The 21,676-nt window shown below is 36.9% G+C and overlaps 1 protein-coding gene across 1 annotated transcript in view; it reads left to right on the top strand.

The window, feature by feature from the left end:
* The window catches only part of LOC122809135 (dual specificity protein phosphatase 6-like), a 251,806-nt gene that overhangs the window by 59,760 nt on the left and 170,370 nt on the right, over positions 1-21,676 (top strand). Inside the window, exon 2 of the mRNA XM_044080404.1 lies at positions 3,318-5,641. Coding sequence (XP_043936339.1) covers positions 5,275-5,641 — 367 coding nt within the window. The 5' untranslated portion in view covers positions 3,318-5,274. The remainder of the gene's footprint in view (positions 1-3,317; positions 5,642-21,676) is intronic.

Raw genomic sequence — 21,676 nt, 5'->3', positions numbered from 1 at the left:
GAAGCATAGGCTTCCATCAAAACACACACACACAAACGCACACAATGTTTTAGCGGGGGGGGCAAGCCCCTCTGTCCCCCACACCTCCTGCTAATTATATACAACAATTCAGAGATCATACTACAGTGGGGGAAAGGGTATATTCCCCAATCTTCACAAGTTTCCATTTCAACTGAAAGTAATGTTCCCATAAATTTATATCTATATATTGGTCCTCTTCAGACGATTGAAGTTCTAGAAAGTTGAACTTCATATAGTTGAGACCATATGATCAACTTTCCAAAATGCTAAATCTTTTATATGGACATTGCGTTACAACTGGGATCAGGGAATTTACCCTTTTCCCCACTGTAGTGCGATCTCTAAGTTGGTATATATATAAAATGCAGAGAGTGTGGGCGTGCAGGGGGTTGGCCCCCTGCAAAAACATAGATTTTTGTTGTTTATTCTTGTTAGGCAGTTCCGAAAGTCAATCATATGGTCTCGAACATATGATGTTCAGCTTTCTGAAACTTTGATCTTGTGACATAGATCACATAGATCTATATATGTATGTACACACACACACACACACACACACACACACACACACACACACACACATATATATATATATATATATATATATATATATATATATATATATATATATATAATTATACACAAAATATCTACACGTACACACACACATATGGATGTACTTCAAAATATCAATCTACCAAAAGATCATGCATCAAAACATCGATCCCAAGGGTCTGAAATTCAAAAAACAAAGCACAATTATTTATTGTGGGGGTGGGGATAAAGCTCCACTGCACTCCCACACCCCTGCTAATTATAGAAACCGACTCTGAGATCACATTAACAGAGAGTAAAGAGCAAATTCCCATCTTCCCTCTCTTCTGTGACTTCCCACAAAGTGATGGCAGCAGAAGTGATCATATGATTATTCAATCACGTTTATTGGGATTAAAGATGGTTGAGATGTTGAACGGTCACTATATGGAGTGATATGTGTATATATATATATATACATATATATATATATATATATATATATATATATATATATATATATATATTATATATATATATTTATATTTATATATATATATATATATATATATATATATATATATATATATATATATATATATATATGGGTCTATGTTAAAACATCGAAAGTGCAGTTCATCAAATTGCACTTTCACGAAACCACTTTAGCGGAAGAGCATAACATCGAACATGCACTTTCGCTAAAGTAAACCAAAAAAAGTAAAAAATGCACACAAAAAAAAATGTAAACACTACTATGCAGGGGGGCAAGCTCCCCCTGCACCCCCATGTGGGGGGCTGCACCCCCACCCCCCTAATTTAATATTCTGACTCCGAGATCGCACTACAGTGGGGAAAAGGGAATATTCCCTTATCCCCACTATACCGCGATCTCTACAAAAGATTTGTTAGTTGTACATCAACAGAATATGTTGATGTACAACTAACAAAACATGCAAACTGCATGTTTTTTCATTTTTTACTTTGTTTTAGCAAAAGTGCATATTCGATGTTATGCACTTTCGCTAAAGTCATTTTGTCAAAGTGCAGTTCGATTAACTGTACTTTCGACGTTCTGACAAGGACCCATATATATATATATATATATATATATATATATATATATATATATATATACATATATACATACACACATATGACTTTGTGTGTGTGTTGTGTGTGTGTGTGTGTGTGTGTGTGTGTGTGTGTGTGTGTGTGTGTGTGTGTGTGTGTGCATATGTTTGTATTGTACATTATTATATATGTGCACGAGGAAAGGAGGCAGGTAGTACAGCATGGAAACATTGTATATACTTCCTTCACTGTCACTTCCTTCAAGTCACAGAGTTATAAACCAGTGACTCTTTATTTTGATTGCTATCATAAGGGCTGATGTAAATGTCTTTTTGATGTACTAGTTCATTAGGTTCCTCTGCCTTTCAAACCTCTTGTGATCTGTAATGTATGATACAGTTGAATTAATGAAAAGGAACACCCACTTTTAAACCATTTCAAATTCTCTTGTTTCCAGCCACTACCATATTGAATGTCCATTCTTCCACTAATAGTGGCTTTTGTTGTCTTTTATTGACACTGTGAGGATTATTTTATCTGTTTTGTAAACTTTGCCATCCCACCCTTAGTATCATCTGCTAATTACAGACTGCCATGGTTTGAGTTTTCCTTGTCTGCTAATACTGCTAGATGCTAATTCTCTTGTTAGTAAATTTCATTTAATTTTAGACTGAGTTGTTTCATCTATTTATAAAATAGACGGATGTGCTTAGCATAACAGCCCTGCAAAGAAACAAAAAAAAAATATATATATATATATATATATATATATATATATGGACAGTACAGTGGTACAGCGTTAGTGTTGTCACCTCACAGATAGAGGTTCTCCAGTTCGATTCTCGGCTGGAGTGCCTTCTGTGCAGAGTCTGCATGTCCTCCTTGCATTTCTGTGGGTTTTCTCTGGTGCTCTGGTGTCCTCCCATGTTTCAAAGATATGCATCTGGAATGTTTCTCTCTGGGTCTCTAGTGAAATTGGTTTCGTTCAAGTTGGACTTTCCCAGTAAGCAAATGTTAAAAAAAATATATATATATATATATATATATATATATATATATATATATATATATATATATATATATATATATATATAAAATGGCTGGATTTGAAGCTAGTTCTGTATAAAAAGAAAAACTGTATTGTTTTTTCTCTACAGTTTAACATACTGATCAGCACACTGTATTACAATATAGCCATTATACAGAGGTAATGATATGGGCATTTATTTATTTTATGGTTGGACTGTGAGATAGGATGTACTGCAGGATACAGACTAGGGAATGATCACATGTATATTGCACACCTTATTTGGAAATGGGATGACAATGTTCATCTGGAATGAGGATGTTTAAATGGTGATAACCTGTCCTTTATGACTGTACTGGAGTTCCAGAGCACAAACTAAGCTAAAATATTAAACCTAGAGTGATATTACTGTGTTATATGGTTAGGTTATTGCATGACTGTCTCAATTCTGTGCATAAACAAATCACATCATTGTTGGTGTAGATTTTGCAGGTAGACAACAAATGTATTACATTTAAGGGCAGTTATAAAGGTCCTGAGATGAGCCAGTAGTAGATATGATGTGTAAGTCTTCTGAATACACATATTTAACCCATTTATTTTCTGCAAGACTGATTAATTTCCTAAGGAATAATAGGACTTTTTCTATACTGTTTTACAGGATTTGGATTTTTTCAACACAACAAAGCAGGTCTTCTGTACATCAATTTTTGTACTATTAAGAAAAGCAAGTATATTTCTAAATATCTGAAAACTACCGTGAGGTTTAAGCTGTTAATCTTTTACCAGCCTTCCACTGCTGCAGTAACTTCTCTGAGGGGTTGACGACAAAACCAACCTGGATGACTACTTGCAAACATCAGAGCACAAGTGTATGTCCTTCTCCAAGACAGGAATTTCATGTAAATTCTTCAAGTGACTTTGGATAGCTAAAGATGTATAATGCAACTTGAGTTTCTTTTCTCATCCTTTTTATACTCTGAAGACTTCAGAAACTAGAATGGAACTCTAATACACTGGATGCTCTAGGACCAAACAGCCATAACTTCTACATCTCAACATTACTATTACTTAACATGTGTGATTTGTGCTTTGCTTTTTCAAGTATCATGGTGTGGAACCTACTGGTCCATTCTCCATAACCTGTGGAACAATTACTGCTTTAAACATTATATACAGCGACAGGGGTCTCTAGAGTGCCTTAACAGAATGTATGTCAAACCTCTGCTTTTAAAGCTTGATTATTTTTACTGACAAAAACATAAATACATCAGGAAGAGCTTATTGGAAACAAAATGCTTTAGGAATTCAAAGAAGAGGGTACCTAAACAAGCTGACAAGTTGAGCATATTTCGCTTTCTCTCCTTCTCTCTTTCTTTTCTTTTGTAAAAATGGTATTGTTAATTGCTTGTGGGAGTTGGCAATTTACTGCCACTCTGATTTCAAGCCTAACTTACTGCTTAATAAAATATGACTGTAGAAGCAGGGAGATAAAGTAATCTGAAAATCTTCACTTTAAGTTTGGATTCCGTCTTTTTTTTAATTATTTTGTTAAAATAACACAGTCATGGTGAAGCGGTTTTATAATGAGCACATCTTGCAGGTTGTAAACATTCCATTGGTCTTATATTGCAGAATACTACTGTAAAGGAGCTACTTCTAATTTTTGTATACTTTAACTGTAAAGAAGTAACTAGAAAAGCTTAGAAAGCTGGTTCTTTCTAGCATTGTCTATTAAGTAAAGTTATATGCATTTGTGTGAATTTGACAGGAAAGGTGCTATTAGCAGTTTTACACATTTACTTCTGCAGAATAAATTCCACAGTAAATCAGTGCCCTGAAATACAAAATGAATGACAAAATGTGCATTAAATCCAAAAACATGAACCATATGAATATATTTATATCTATGTATTACATATAGCATTTGCTTTACAAACCACTGAATAATCATTGCATGCATTTTGCAATTCATTTCCCTTTTTTTAGTACTGTAGTGGAATGTTTCACATTATGTTTCCTATTCAAGCTTGCAAAACAACTATGCTATAGTGATAGTACATGTTAGTTCCAATGCAGTAAATATATCGAATGCAGAGAGCATTTTTCAGCTCCTTACATTTATTTGCTTTAATGCTGAAATGTGAAACAGCTTCTATATTTCATAGCTTCTTTTTTTCACAGGCCTCAAGGATCAGTTGCAGTTTTGCTAGCAGAGTAGGGAGTGTCAGTAATAAAAGCAATTCCAAGATTAAGTCTTATTGAACTATAACTTGAAATATTTTAAAATCATTAAGAAACAACTGCACTACACTTTGAAATATTTTAAAATCATTCAGAAATAATGTGCATTTAGTTGTATCAACCCATAAAATTAAATAGAGAAAAATATTTATTTATTATCCTAAGGATACACATTTTTGATTTTTGACATGCACAGTACAATTGATTTTTGACACTCGTGGTGCAAGTTGGATGTGGTCAATCTGGAAATGCTTCTTTGGTGTGTCGTTGTTGTAACATAGAAGCAAACTTATGCTTCAGAAGCTGTAAAACTGACTGCAGAGATACTAGATTCTGTTACATCTTTTTGGATGTCTTAATACAATTCTACTATAATGGAAACACTGAATAAATCCACAGAATGGCTTTACAGTGCCATGGAATCTGTGAACCCCAGATTGCTGATCTTGGACTGTCGGAGTCGGGAGCTCTATGAATCTTCCCACATTGAAGGGGCTGTCAGTGTAGCAATTCCAGGGCTTATTCTGCGACGACTGAGAAAGGGAAGTCTGCCTGTGCACTTCCTAATGACCAGCCCTGAAGAGAAGGAGAACTTCAGCAGGCAATGTAGGACTCATACTGTTATTCTCTATGATGAGAGTTCGGTCACACTACCAGAGCAAGGAGAGGAGGAAGAATCTGTGTTGGCTATACTGCTGGAAAGGCTCCAGAAGGAAGGATGCAGAACTTATTACATAAAAGGCAAGTCTTTCTTATGTTTTTTTGAAAGGGATATGTGTGCAAGCTCCACTCTGGGGGGGGGGGGGTAAAACTTTTAATAGTGAACAGAAACTAGAGATTTCCATCCCTCTGACAACTGACAAGATGGAAATTAAAAACAACGTAACTATGCAAAAAAAGGAAAAAAAACAGAAGCTTATTCCAACAACATATTTAGCAGCCATTCAAAAAAAATTTGATTATAATAAAAATATATCTATGTGCTAGTTGTTGAATGCACTGTTGTTATACAGAGTGGGTAAATGCCATTTTTCAAATAAATCATTTATTTTCATTTCTCATTCCTGAAATTGATAATATCAATTATTATGTGTGCTCAGCACTGTTCCCTTTAGTGCAGAATCACTGAGCATACTCTGAAATTCAACTTTAAATATAAATCACCATTTATCATTTGACATGTATATAATTGTATTAGAGTGTACTTAGACTGATTTGTATTTTCCTGCAATTTTTAACAGCTTCCCTGTTTTGTGTATTTATTTTCTTTAGTGACAATAATGAATTGATTCTGTAAATAATTGTTACATTTATGTGTAGAATGCTCCTATAGACTTCATGAAAGTGACAACATACCCTGGAAAAATATGTAATATATGTAAGAGCTGGAGCTTGGATATATGCCTGCCTACTTAATTCCCCTCCTTCCCACTATGTTCTTCAATTTATGTTTGCTATTGAACTAAAAAAAAAAGTTTAGCCATCATCCTTCCTAATTTTTAATTATTAAATTAAAAGCAGTTGCAATGTATAATCTACATTAAATGTTTCATAATGTCTTTAGATTATTTTTATGTTGAAGGAGACAGAGAAAGACCCATGGCTTTATAGTGGTATAACATTGTCATCTCCCAAATTACTGAAACAAACTAATTTATTTGGGTATTGAAAATAATTAAAATATTTTTAATGGAGGATGTGATCTAGGTAGTTTTATGAAAGCATTTTTGAAGGGGGAATCCCTGAACATCATACTCCTGTGTCTTTCTGTATATACCAAGTTCCAGATCTCTGGTACTTTGGGATAAAGGTAAAATGTCTTGGTCCCATACTTCAGGGATTTCACATGCAGCAGAATTTATTCCAAGAGACAGGAATTGATCACTTTACATCAATGAAGTGGAGTCGATAAGAAATTCATTAATGTACAGCTGTATCCACACACACTCCCCCGAAAGCTCTTGCTCACTTTTGGCTTATGAGTGATACTACCCCAGCTAATGTTAGGAAGCACTTTAAATATTAATTTCAATAGAAATGAATGGAAGAGGAGTGATTTTACTAGAACGTGCATGTATCTAGTGTAGTATGGTCACATAACACAGAAATGTGAGTGTATTTCCCCAAACTTGTATGAACTACAGTGTAAATAGTATTTCTCAATGACAAACAATAGTATGCAGTGTTCTGCCTTTTTTTCTCATTTGTTTTTCCTTTTAGGAAACAAAAGCTTTTTCTTTATTGCTTGATGTAATTTTATTGCACTTATTGTTATACTTGAAAAATAGTTCCCCATTAAAAAAGACACCTAAAATTTTGATGGGGGGAAGACATGTAACTATTTTCTGGCTTGAAAGGAAGATGCTGTCCTAGGAAGAGGACATGAATGTTTTTTACTAGCTTGCATAATGTTTAAGACAGGTTATAGATAATGGAGAACAAGCTATAGAAATGTTCAGTACATAAAGGTGTAACTTAATTAAAACCACTTTAACTTTTATGATGGATATGTTGAATGATTACTGCTTTATCACTTTGACTAAGGAAGGCTATATCAGACACTGAATAACTTGCCTAATGTACACTAGGGATTCATTATTACTTGACACAGTTATTTTGGTGTGTAAAAGAAGCACTTGGTAAAACACTAATGGCCAAACTAGGGACACACAGAAAACAAACTACCTATTCCTAAGTGATACATTGGCAAGCTTCAAGTCCCCACAAACCCATTTAACTCCACTTAATATGCAGAAATGTACACTACACTATACCAGCATGTAAACAGATGCATAAGTGTAGCTGTACCCCATAGGAACAAGTGCAGGACAAACCCCAGAAACAAACTCACATGGTGTACCCATAATATCAATAAGCTTTATTAAAAATGAAGCGAAGTTTGACCAAAACTAAAAAGGGTAATTCCCAGAATGTTACAGACCTTGTCACTGACAACCCCCCCCCCCAAAAAAAAACCAGGAGCTTAATAAAATCCATCAAAGCCAAATTTGCAGCTAAAATAACTACCCAAGACAAAAACAATCACAAGACATTTTTCAGTTATGTTCGTAATCTCAGAAGCAGAGTGCAGCAATGTGTTGGGCTGATTCTGAATCTAATGGCTGATAAATTTAGCTCTAACTTTACCCCTCTCTTGCCTCCATCTGTTCCTCAAGATATACCTGAAACTGACTCACCTCCAGCTATCACTCAAGACCAAGTCCTAAAAGTGCTATCAAAAGCTAAAAATGCTGCATTGATGGGTCCTGACAATATTCCTGGATGGGGATCCAATAGCATGAAGAATGAAGCATAATTCAGCCACACCTCTAATAACACTGTTCAGTTTCAGCCTCCATGTTTGTACCAAGGAACTGAAAAATAGCTACAGTCGTTCCCCTGCATAAGGGAGAATCTTCCACAGACCCAGGCAATTACAGATCCATAAGTCTGACCAACCTCATATGCAAAGCCATGAAAATAATTATCATGGAATTAATCCGTCTGGACATAGGGAACCTCCAAACATTGGACCCATTTAGATTAATCAAGGGCAGGTCACGCTTGCTCAACCTGGTGGATTTTTTTGAAAAGGTCATCAAAGCAATGGATGAAGGCAAAATGATTCACACCACATTCCTTGACCTGGCCAAAACTTTTGACACAGTTCCACACTCAGGCACAGTGGAAAAACAAAATAATCTAGCAATAAATCCCTATGTCACCCACTGGATTGACAACTTGTTCACAGATAAGATGCAGATAATCAAAATAGAGGAAGTCACCTCCACAAAGAGACCAGTCACCACTGGAGTCCCACAGGGTTTTGTGCTGAGACTTCTGTTGTCTGGCATCTACTGGTGCCAAAATCATGGACTGAAACTAAATGCCAAAAAAATACATTATTGCATCATTTGGGAAGTAATCTGCCCCAGGGAACTACTACATTGACAATACACCCCTAAGAGATGACCCAGTTGTTTGAGATTTGGGAACTTATGTGCACAGTGACCTAACTTTTGACCAACATGTATCTACTGTTGTAAGAAAGTCAGTCTATATTGCAAAGGTTATAAACAAAGGGATTGTGTCTAGTTCTAGGGATGCCATTGTCCCCCTTTACTCAGCCCTCATTAGGCTAGTCATTGAATATAATGCCCCCTTTTGCATGCATCTGTCCAGACATGTGCAACAATTGGAATGCCCACAGAGATACTTTACTAAAACAATACAAGGGGTAAACAACATGTCCTACATGGACTGACTCAAAGCCCTGTCACTATGCTCGGTATCCTACAGATTGCTAAGAGGTGAACTGTATCTGGCATATAAAGCATCCACTGACCCATAACTGATGAATTTACTGCACATCAGCAAGTCAAATGGCATCAGAAATGTTTGATCTAAGGATCTAATCCTCTTCTGCAACATCAACAGAATGGTTTGGTGGGGCAGGTATATATCGCAGAGTATACCCCTACTGTGGAACAGACTCCCTATCCACGTAAAACAAAATTCATCCATGTCCATATTCAAATGCAACTTAGAAAAATGGATAGGAATAGAAAATTTACCTCAGATCTGCCCCCTTTACTAATAAAGGACAGAGGCAGCTCCTAAATGCTTTATCCCATAATTGGTCCTCTCAAATTATCTATGGTATGATCCTAGTTATTCTCATTGGGGGTAATATACAATTATTGGCTTTGGGATGGGTAAGGCGTGTCTATAACCAAATGGGATAGGTTATTTCAAGCACAAAAACGGAAACTGACTAGGCTTAAAATGGCCAACAAGGGCAGCTAGACTAGTACTTACCTATGAACATAACAGTACCAGGAATACTACTCACAGCTGAAGGTGCTCTCACCAAACAAAAGGAAGAAAAAGCTGTAAAAATGTGAAAGCAGCCACCACGAATATCAGCAGGACATAGGTTACAGCAACTCCCAAGTAATGACCATAGGCAATCCTTCAAAAACAGCAAGAACTTTTATTCAAATAACATGAAATGAGCGCTTTTGCATAGCCAAGCTATGCTTCTTCAGATATCAATTCAAAATGAAATCTGTAATGCTTATATACAGCTTTTGGGCGGGCTCATTAAACATACAAATGCAATTAATCAATTATAAATTAGTAGTCATAGAGACAAAACAATCTAAACAGTTTAAAAAACAGTTTAAAAAACAGTTTGAAATGCATTACCTAAAACTGTTCATATAAATTATGCACATAGCAATGTAATAATGAATCATAACCATCATTCAAATCAAACAACAAAATTTATCTAAAAACAGCTCCAAAGAATTCTACAACATCAGATATACATTTTAGTTCAGTATTATGCTGACCTTCATTTTCGTCAAGCATAACAGCCATTGCTGTGTTCAGAATAATAAAACTAAATAAAACAACTCACTGCTCACTAGCGTGAATATATCAAAATAGACATAAGGAACGCTGAAAATCTACGACCAAGCGTACAACATAAAAATAGAGCTTACTTTGCCTCAGTAGAACATTTCACGATCCAAAACCATGTATATGTTTACAAACCATTTCTACTTTGTATATAGTACACATCCAAAAGCGTTCATAGCTATAATGGAGGATCACGTGCTTCTGAAGGATGACTTGAAGAAGACAAGGCTTCTTCTGGGTCCTAATGCCTAGAGTATACATAACTTTACAAGCATTAAGGCGTGTTTATAACAACTGCGAAGTTGCTTGAAACTTAATCATATCAATGAAAGGGGCATTGGTTCAAATACGTAACTAAATGCCTCCCTTCTATGAACATATAAACTAAATACATAGCTAATAAAATGAGAAAAATGAGGAAATACATACAGTATGTAAAAATATATATACACAACCATAAAAGATATGTGCAAACAAGCATGAGAGCCTGTATATATGATGAATCCAAGCTCATCATATTAGCAGCTAGACTATAAGACCTCTCTGAATGTCAAATAAAACAATAGCTTAAATAAATATAAATATAAAGGGTGACCTGTCTATGCTGATTAAAAGTGTATCAAGCCAACATAGGCTAGAAACCACCCTGCGATGTGCCTACTAAGAGGCATTAAGATGCATGCATGAAACCTCATATCTTCATGCTGTTCTATATTGGACTTATGAAGAGGAAACATGTAGATATAAAATCAAAAGTTACAGAAAAATGATACCAGTGAATAATACCTCTATATTAGAAATAATGTTCATGCCATAAGACAAGCTAATATTAATAAACATAGGGTATGTACTGGGTAAACCTCAAAAAAGGGGATGTTAATGGAATGGGAGCACCCTCAGACCATGGCTAAAAATAGACAAAGTCATACAAGAATATAAATGTTAAAGCCATCATGTCCAAACAGTATAATGGTAAGAGAACCCTACATATTTAGGAACGAAATAAAATATAGTAAACTTATACAATCCTATCTACGTTCAAGTAGTATAGGTTTTAAAGGTATGTAGCTATTCAGGCCCGGGGAAGGTGTGCTGCTAACTTGAGTATCCAGTGTAACTCAGCCTTGGCTAGCATGTGTTCATTGCTACCTCTCCTAGCTGTGGGTCTAATAATCTGTAAGACTCTAAAGGCAAAACAATGGGAGGGATATTCTTGTATGTGTTTAGCCAAGGCATTGGTCTCATCTTGTCTTCTAATTTCATAGAGATGGTTATAAATGCGATCACGCAATCTCCTCTTGGTTAAGCCTACGTAAAAGGCTGAGCAGAAAAGACAAGTAGCCAAATAAACAACATTTTTTGTATTGCAATCTGCATAAAATTTAGGTTTAAAAGTTATATCCACAGACCCAGGCAATTACAGATCCATAAGTCTGACCAACCTCATATGCAAAGCCATGAAAATAATTATCATGGAATTAATCCGTCTGGACATAGGGAACCTCCAAACATTGGACCCGTTTAGATTAATCAAGGGCAGGTCACGCTTGCTCAACCTGGTGGATTTTTTTGAAAAGGTCATCAAAGCAATGGATGAAGGCAAAATGATCCACACCACATTCCTTGACCTGGCCAAAACTTTTGACACAGTTCCACACTCAGGCACAGTGGAAAAACTAAATAATCTAGCAATAAATCCCTATGTCACCCACTGGATTGACAACTTATTCACAGATAAGATGCAGATAATCAAAATAGGGGAAGTCACCTCCACAAAGAGACCAGTCACCACTGGAGTCCCGCAGGGTTTTGTGCTGAGACTTCTGTTGTCTGGCATCTACTGGTGCCAAAATCATGGACTGAAACTAAATGCCAAAAAAATACATTATTGCATAATTTGGGAAGTAATCTGCCCCAGGGAACTACTACATTGACAATACACCCCTAAGAGATGACCCAGTTGTTTGAGATTTGGGAACTTATGTGCACAGTGACCTAACTTTTGACCAACATGTATCTACTGTTGTAAGAAAGTCAGTCTATATTGCAAAGGTTATAAACAAAGGGATTGTGTCTAGTTCTAGGGATACCATTGTCCCCCTTTACTCAGCCCTCATTAGGCCAATCATTGAATATAATGCCCCCTTTTGCATGCATCTGTCCAGACATGTGCAACAATTGGAATGCCCACAGAGATACTTTACTAAAACAATACAAGGGGTAAACAACATGTCCTACATGGACTGACTCAAAGCCCTGTCACTATGCTCGGTATCCTACAGATTGCTAAGAGGTGAACTGTATCTGGCATATAAAGCATCCACTGACCCATAACTGATGGATTTACTGCACATCAGCAAGTCAAATGGCATCAGAAATGTTTGATCTAAGGATCTAATCCTCTTCTGCAACATCAACAGAATGGTTTGGTGGGGCAGGTATATATCGCAGAGTATACCCCTACTGTGGAACAGACTCCCTATCCACGTAAAACAAAATTCATCCATGTCCATATTCAAATGCAACTTAGAAAAATGGATAGGAATAGAAAATTTACCTCAGATCTGCCCCCTTTACTAATAAAGGACAGAGGCAGCTCCTAAATGCTTTATCCCATAATTGGTCCTCTCAAATTATCTATGGTATGATCCTAGTTATTCTCATTGGCGGTAATATACAATTATTGGCTTTGGGATGGGTAAGGCGTGTCTATAACCAAATGGGATAGGTTATTTCAAGCACAAAAAGGGAAACTAACTAGGCTTAAAATGGTCCACAAGGGCAGCTAGACTAGTACTTACCTATGAACACTTTGCAGACAAGAGCCAGTATATGATACTGTTACAAGTGAATACATCAATTAGATTAGCAGCAATTGCAAAATTAAGTTCTCAGACCTGAAATATACATCTACAAACAATCACAAACATAATTTTATACATGAAAAAGAATGACGTCACTAAAAAATTATAACTGAATTATCCTGCAAATAAAGTAAGAACATTTGGAATAAAGTATTACACCCATGGCAATTAATTTATGACTTCAGCAGGCAATACAGAACCCAGTATTTCTGAGGTATTTATTTATTTAACATTTGTTTACCAAGAAAGTCCGACTGATAGCCCATTTTCAGCGGAGGCCCGGGGAGAAAAGCTCCAAACTGGTTACATAGTAAACAAGACAATACAATGCAAAAACAATATAACAAATAGTAAATGTAATAGCAATACAATTATATACAATAGTACTTAATTGATTACACTAATATGAGATGAACATTTTGGGATTACATTAATGTCAGTAGAGCTATTATATGTTTCAGTTTTAAAGTGAAAAGATGGGAAATGGGGGTTAAAAACTGATTAAAGTATAAAGAAGAGCTTAAGAGGAGAAGGGAGCTGGGAAGGAAGGAGAGGTGGGTGGGAGAGAACAGAGAATCTAGGGGTGAAATGGTTTAGTAAATAGGTGAGTGAAAATAAAAAGTAGCAATTTAGTTTAGCCAGGAGAGGTACGTGAGCAAAGCCAATTGTCAGGTGAGCTTTGAGAAGTTGTTTGAACTTTGTAGGGCAGGAAGTAGTTAGGCTGTATTGAGGGAAGGAGTTCCAGGCCATGGAAATTTGGTTGGAGTAAAGATAATCACCAAAGCTGCTGCTAGATTTTGTAACCTTTAAAAGGGTATTGTCAGTGGATCTTAGTGTTCAGTTATTTGAGTAGGATTGTATGAGATTGTGGTGAGCAGGTCAACTATCGGGACTATTTGTGATGGAATGGGCAATAGTATGTTGCTTGAGTGTTAGCAGATTGGGTAGTTCGAGCCAGTTTAGTTGATGGGCTCTATATGATAAATTTGTGGCAAATCTAGCAATTTTGTGGTGGCAAACTTCTATTTTTTTTAGGTCAGTTTTTTGAGGTTAGTAAATATTGGGGAGGCATATAAGAAGGTGGAGAGAAGGTGGATTCTAGCAATGGATTGTCTTGTAGCATTGGTTAGGAATGTTTTGGCTCTGTAGAGAGACCCAAGTTTGATGTGGGTTTTCTTAATGACTAGTGCAACGTTTCTCAAATCTTAAGCTGGTGATACCAAGTAGTTTGGTGTGAGAGGTGTGCTCTGTATTGGTTCTATTGGTACAGTAGATTGTGAGGGACGGCACTTGGCAGTTGGACCTTTCATCGGAGAATAGTATAAATTTGATTTTATTTGGGCTTAGAATGAGTTGATAGCTGGAGAGGTAAGGTTCTATGTCTGAGATGGCTTTCTGAGTTATGTCTTGAAGTTGTGAAAGTGAAGGTGCAGCGCAGATTAGGGTAGAGTCATATGCATATTGGATTATGGTTGCTAGTTTGTTGTTGAAGACTGTAAATAGCGCCCAAAACTAACTCTTGGGAGACATCTCCTGTAACTGGTAAGAGTGTGGAAAGATTATTCTGCCACTTAACAGCTTGATTTTGGTGACAGAGGTAATTGTAAAACCAAGAGAGAGCTGTAGGGGATAGGTTCATAGGTTCATAGGTTGGTACTAGGCTATCGGCCCTAGGACCTATACAAGCCTAGCCATAACAATTCCCTGGCTATTTCTTCCCACAGTATTTACTTTCCTGGACCCCTGTCTAGCAGGGCAACTGACATGATCCCCGGAGTGAATTTCCTATCTTCCATCCAATCATCAAGGTTCCTTTTGAAGAGGGCCAAAGAGGCGCTCTACTTGACATGTATGGGCAGTCTATTCCAGAGTATGGGGAGTCTCTGGGTCAAGAACCTATCCCTCCAGCATGTTTTGTTCATTGTGATGACAAGGTTTAGATCCCTGGAGCATGTGTCTCTGAGGGATTGGGATTTCTTTAAGAGTAGCATGTCCAACAGCTCCGGGTTTGACATGGCCTTGTATGTTAAGCAGAGATCGCCCCTGAGTAGACGATATGCGACAGAGTATAGGTGGAGTTTTTTTAGATGGTCAGCATAGGGCATCTGCTTTAGGCCTGTGATTCTTTTAGTGAGGTATTTCTGCAGCCTTTCCAGGTGTTTCAGATGTCTTCAGAGGTACATACCAAATGTGGCATTGTATTCTATAATGGGTCTAATGAGGGATGAGTACAGTGGGACAATGACCTCCTTTTTTCTGGATGAAAAGCCCTTAGTGATGAGGTGTGCCACATAGAAGGATTCCTTGACTGTAGTGGTGATATGGTTATCGAAGGTGAGACCACTGCCCACCTGTGTCCCTAAGTCTCTTATCACACTTTTGGTGTTTAGTGTACTGCCAGCTATGTGGTAATTCACGGGTACCTGTTTTTTCCCAAAGGGGATAGCTATACATTTCTTAGCATTGAGCTTGAGCCCATGGCTCTGGCACCAAGCATCTGTTTCTGTAAGACCCTTTATAGAATATCCACATCATTTGGGGATTCAATAATGGCTCCCAGTTTGCAGTCATCTGCGGACTTTGTTAGCCAGAGTCCCTTAGTGTTGGCCTGTACTTCAGAGAAGTAGATGCCAAACAAGAGTGTTCCCAGGACTGAACCCTGAGGTACTCCACTTGTCACTTGTCTGGAGCTAGATCTGGAGTCGGCTACTTTTACAGTGTGGGTTCTGTCAGTAAGCCAGTTGGCAAACCATTGAGTGACGTAGGGATTAATGTCCATCTTAGTAAGTTTTTCTATGATTCCAGAGTGGGGGATGGGGAAGAAGGCCTTGGCGAGGTCCATATAGGCTGTGTGGACCACCTTACCCTTGTCCATGGCTCTGGAGACTGATTCAAAGAAGTTAATCAGGTTCAAGAGACAAGATCTGCCCTTCACAAACCCAAACTGCGTGTGGTCCAGTGTTTGAAGGTTGCCAATGTCTTTGTTTATAAGTTCCATGATAATACATTCCATGGCCTTGCAGATCAGGCTTTTCAGACTGATGGGGCAGTAGTTCCTGGGATCCAAGGTGGATCCTCCCTTGTGGAGTGGGATAACTGTAGCTGTGTGCCATTCAGTGGGCATGAAGCCTGAGGTGAGGCTATGATTAAACATGACACTTAGGTGAGGTGCCAGTTCATTTTGTAGTTCATATAGTACACAGCCTGGTATGTCATTTGGTCCCATGGATGCTGTATTCTTAGCTTTTGAGAGTGTGTTTTTTTACCTGTGTGGCTGTTATTACTGGAATTTGGCAATCTTTTGGTATTGAGATGGGCCTTTTAGGGGGTGGGGGGTGACGTTTGCACTGAATCGATCTGCCAGGAATATCGTGACATAGCTACAGAATGCCTTGTGGTTGTCTTTGGAATCTTTGGCAATTTTATTTTTATAATTAGCTTTGGAGGATTTTATGAGGGATCTCAGCTTCTTACTGAGGCTGGTAAGGGAGTTTTTTGCATCCTGAGATTTTCCTCTTTTCTGCAACGGTTTCTTCCTATTGTTGTAAAGTTTGTTTATGGCAGGGGACCACCAGATTGGCTTCTTTTTTTTTTGAAGGAGAGTGTCTTGGTTCTATTGGGGATGGCACGATTCATGCACGAGTGGATGTGCTCTTACAGTGCCTTAGTGTAGGATTCAGCAGTCGAAATTTCAGTTCCTGTCTGCACGAGTGTCATGAAGTTTGTCACTTCTGTCTTGAGTAGTATGAAGCTGGCTTTGGAGAAGTTTTTTTATGGAGGTTTCATTACTGGGGGTAACAAGTTTTAGTAGGTTTAAATAGGATAGCTCATTGAGGAGTTTTTGGTGGGATACAGTGTCAAATGCTTTTGACATATCAAGGAAGATGGAGGCAACTTGTAGTCCTTCATTCTTCAGTTGATTAACTGTATTTGTGAAGCTTAAGAGAGCAGTTGAAGTGCTGTGCTTGAGCCAAAATCTGTGTTGGGTGGTGGTTATCAGATTGTTATTGGTTAGATAGTTCATAATCTGGGAGTGAATGCATTTTTTTCTAGTATTTTTGAGAGGGGTCAGAGAATGGCTCTTGATCTATAGTTGGAAAATTCTGTTGAGGTGCCACCTTTGTGTAGAGGGATAACATAGGAAGTTTTCCAGAGTTTAGGGATGCATTGCTTACTGACTGATATGTTGACTAATAGTGAAACAGGGTAGGCAATGGCAGTAGCTGCTAACCTTAGGTATGTGTTGGGTAGTTGGTCTATGGCGAGGGCTGTGGGGTTTAGTTTATTTAGTAGTTCTTTTATGGTACTTGTTTGGATGGGTTTTAGGGAGAAATAATTGGTATTGGCTTCTGTAGATTTTGGGATGCATTGGGGAGTGTTGTTGTTATTATTTAAGAGTGATATAATGTAATTAGTAAAGAACAAATTGAACTGGGTGGCTATACTGTCTTCAGTGTTTGTAGTGGTGGGCATAGGAGTAAGATATTGACATGGTTGTAGGAGATTTTTAATGGAGCTCCAGAATCTTTGGGGATTGTTATGGTGAGTTTGCTGTATAGTGGTATAGTATTTTTTTTTTGTTATTTTTGACCTGTTTTTTGGTTTTGTTCATTAGATGGAGGTAGGTATCAAGGGAATTTTTTTATTGTTAATTTAGTACTGGGACCATGCTTTGTCTCTTTGTTTGAGTAGTTGTTTAGTTTCTTTGGTTAACCATGGGGTATAGTTGGATTTGACTCGGACTTTTCTTAGGTGGGGGCTAGACTGTTTAGTATTTCAAGGAAATTGGTGTTAAAGTATTTTACAGCTAGGTCTAGATGGAGGTGCACTAAAGGGGACCAATCACGCAGTTGCAGTAGTGAATTGAAAGTACTGGTTGAGAAGTGTTTCTTTATTATTATAATTGATAATGGTGGCTTAGTCATGGTGATGAAAGATTACTTTCTTGAGCAGGCTGAATAAGATATGATAAGAATTACTGTCACATGCCTGCTAGGAGATAAAAGAGGGAATGTTACAGTAGGATCAAAAGCTATAAGGTGACATCACATTATAAGCAATGTTAACCTTTGTACCTTGGTTGAAATGAACCAACAAATGTTAGATCTTTTCAAATTTTCAAGCTGTGTGTAGCTGATAGGAGATACAGCCTCAGCTGAATACTACTGCCACAGCATGATACTAAAATACTGCATTCATTAATTTGAACAGAGCTTGGTATCAGCATCATGGACCTGAGTGCATTGTATACTGACTAGTGGGACGCCAAACCTCAATATTTTTCTGCACTCATAAGTCTTGTCTTCTCCCAAAGATAATATACTTTCTTAATTACAAGTTTAGTCATCCATTTCAGTCTTTTTTTCATCTTTGCACAAACCTTACAGGTTTAAGATAATCTGTACTGCAAGGTGAAAACAATGCTATTAAATATGAACAGTTTGAATATTAAAAATGTCCAGTTTTAAAGCACTGTTACCACCATAAACATTGAAGATAATTTATTTGTGATATTCATCTACATCAAGATGTGAATATTAGTGCTAATAAACACATGGGTCAAAGAGGATATTAACCATACACCCATGATAATTAAGTACAATGTTTGCCCTTATATTAGAAACCACAGCAGAGGATGGAGGAGGGGTTTCAATTTATATTAAACGTGGAGTGTTTATTGAGTTGGGGTAAGAGAATGTAAGCAGAGTTGCTTAGAGTTTATTAGCAGCAGTAGTTTACAAGACATTTTAGAATCCCATCTAAGGGGTATAATATTCTTATCTTGATCTTAGCTAACTTCACTAATCAAGTTAGCATGCCTGTGTTTTATTCTATCTACATCTATATTGCAACATGAAACCATTATGTTTAAATTTGAAATTAAATTTTTTTTAATTAGTAAAAAGGAATTCTATAACTATAACTATTCTACTGTCAGAGATGAAATGGAAAGTATTATTTAAGGAATGAGACATAAGAGAAAATACAGACATATCCTGTGATAAACTGAATGACAATATTGGCAAACACGTCACTTTGGAAATAAAATTTGTAGGATGAAAAAATAAACATGACTGCATGGTAGACCTGAAAAATAACAACATTATATAACAGGGAGAGAAGACACAGATAATCTTCTAAAATATACCCAGCTAGCAATAGCTAATACAAAAAAAATAGAAAAACAATCAACATTAAAAGCCTTTAAAAGATCAAAAGGTATATTTGATGAAGGCCTTATAACCAAAGTAAATTATAATTACAAATCCTTTTCTATATATGTAAATATATTTAGATATAAAACTAGGGACAGTTTGTTCCTTTAGGCTGTGCTTGACACTTTGTCAAGGAAAAAATATTTATTAATTTAAAAAGTTTAATCATTTTTTTGATTGGGGACAATTTATTTATTTATTTATTTATTTTACATTTGTTGACCGGGCTAGTCCAGCTGGATTGATGTCCATTTTCAGTGGAGGCCCGGGGAGAAAAGCTCCAGAGGATTGAAACAGTTATTGGGAATACAATTGTATTATAGAAAGGGAAAAAATGTAAGTACAAATATTAAATATCTTAACTAATTCAGTGAGGTCATAGGTTAGAACTAGCAAGCAATATAATAAGGTATCAAATCTAAACCAAAAATATTTTTTTTTGTGTGAGTTAAGTAATATTTACAACAAAGGGATAATAACTCAGTTGGAGTAAAAGATGAAAAGCAAGTGGTTGAAAAAGTTTATAACAAATATGAGGGTGTGTACAGGCTAGTCTGGGTTGGTACAAGAGCAAAGCCAGAATTTATTAAGGTATATGAAAAGTTGTTTCTTGAATAGTTGGAGAGTAGGCAAAGAGGACAAAGTGGATGGAAGATTGTTCCATATTTTGCCTATTGAGTTAGAGAAAAGGGAATTGCCTGCTGAATTCATAATTTTGGTACTATTAACAAGTGATTTATCAGAGGAGCGTAGTTGTTTCAGGTTGATATAAGGAGTCAGGAGGTTGGAAAGAGCTGGTGTTTTAGAAGATTGGTGTAGAATTTTGTATGCTATTAAGAGTTGTTGAAAAATTAGCTTGTTAGGGAGTTCCAGCCAGTGTAGTTGTTTTAGGTTTATACAGTGATGAGCTCTGTATTGAGAGGAGGTGGCAAAGCGGGCAATATTGTGGTAAGATGTAGTAAGTTTCTTAAGGTTACTTTTGGATAGATTAGTGTAAATAGATGAAGCATACAGAAGGGTAGAGAGAAGGTGTGTTTGGGCTAAGGTTATCCTAGCTTCAGGTGTGAGGAAGGGCTTTATTCTGTATAGGGATCCAATCTTTTTATTAACAGCTTTTATTGTAGTGTTGATATGGCAATCATAGTTGAGATTATTATCGATAATAACACCAAGAAGTTTGGTTGAGGAGTCAGGAGAGATTACTGTGTTGTCAGTTGAAGTAATACAGAAGTTTGTCAAAGTAGTTTTACGGTGGGTGGGAAGAGTAATAATTTAGTTTTTTTGGGGTTAAGGAGTAGACAGCGGTTGGAGAACCACTTTTCAACAGTTGAGAAGGCTGATTGTGATTGAAACTGGAGTTCAGTTTGAGAAGAGGCAGTACAGATTATTGTGGAGTCATCTGCATATTGTATGCAGGTAGTATTAGGAAGAGATGATTGAAGGTCATTAATAAAGATAGAAAGAGAAGAGGGCCTAGGATAGACCCTTGAGGTACTCCTAAAGATATAGGAAGGAGAGTAGAGAGAGTATTTTTCCAGAGTACAGCTTGCTGACGATTTGCAAGATAGGAAGAAAACCAGGTAAGGGAAGAAGGCTCCAAGGCCAGAGATTTTAGAGTGTACAAGAGAAGTGTGTGATTAACCATGTCAAAGGCTTTTGAAAGGTCTATGAAAAGTGAGGATGTAAGTTTATTATTGTTGGTTTAAGTTAATAGTGTTGGTGAAGGAGAGAAGAGCTGTAGTAGTACTATGATCAGGTCTAAAACCATGTTGTGTGTCAGCCAGAAGGCCATTATTGAGGAGGTGGTTGAGCAGTTGTTTATGTATGCATTTTTCTGTGATTTTAGCTAAGGGGGATAAAAGAGCTATGGGACGATAGTTGGAGTAGTCGTAAGATTTGCCTCCTTTATGGAGGGGTATGATATGAGATATTTTCCAGATTGCTGGGAAAATACCTTCTTTTATTGATCTGTTTATTAAGATAGAGACAGGGTAGGCAATGGCCTTTGCTGATAGTTGCAGGAACTCGGCAGGAAGTTTGTCTGCAGAAGGGGTAGTTGGTTTGAGTTTTTGAATGAGAGATTGTATATAAGAGATAGATACAGGTTGTAGGTGAAGGGGAGGAATAGTATTTATGAAGGTATTTGGAGATAGTTGAGAAGTATCAGGAGATAGTTGGTTGGCTAGAGTTTGTATAGAATTAGTAAAGAAGGAATTAAAGTTATTAGCTGTTATTGTGGGATTGTCAGGGTCAGAATCCTGAGGGTTTGGTGT

The sequence above is a fragment of the Protopterus annectens genome, chromosome 8.part0, assembly GCF_019279795.1.
Source record: "Protopterus annectens isolate FY-2018-M chromosome 8.part0, PAN1.0, whole genome shotgun sequence".
NCBI lineage: Eukaryota > Metazoa > Chordata > Ceratodontiformes > Protopteridae > Protopterus > Protopterus annectens.
This window is presented reverse-complemented; position numbering and strand designations above follow the sequence as displayed.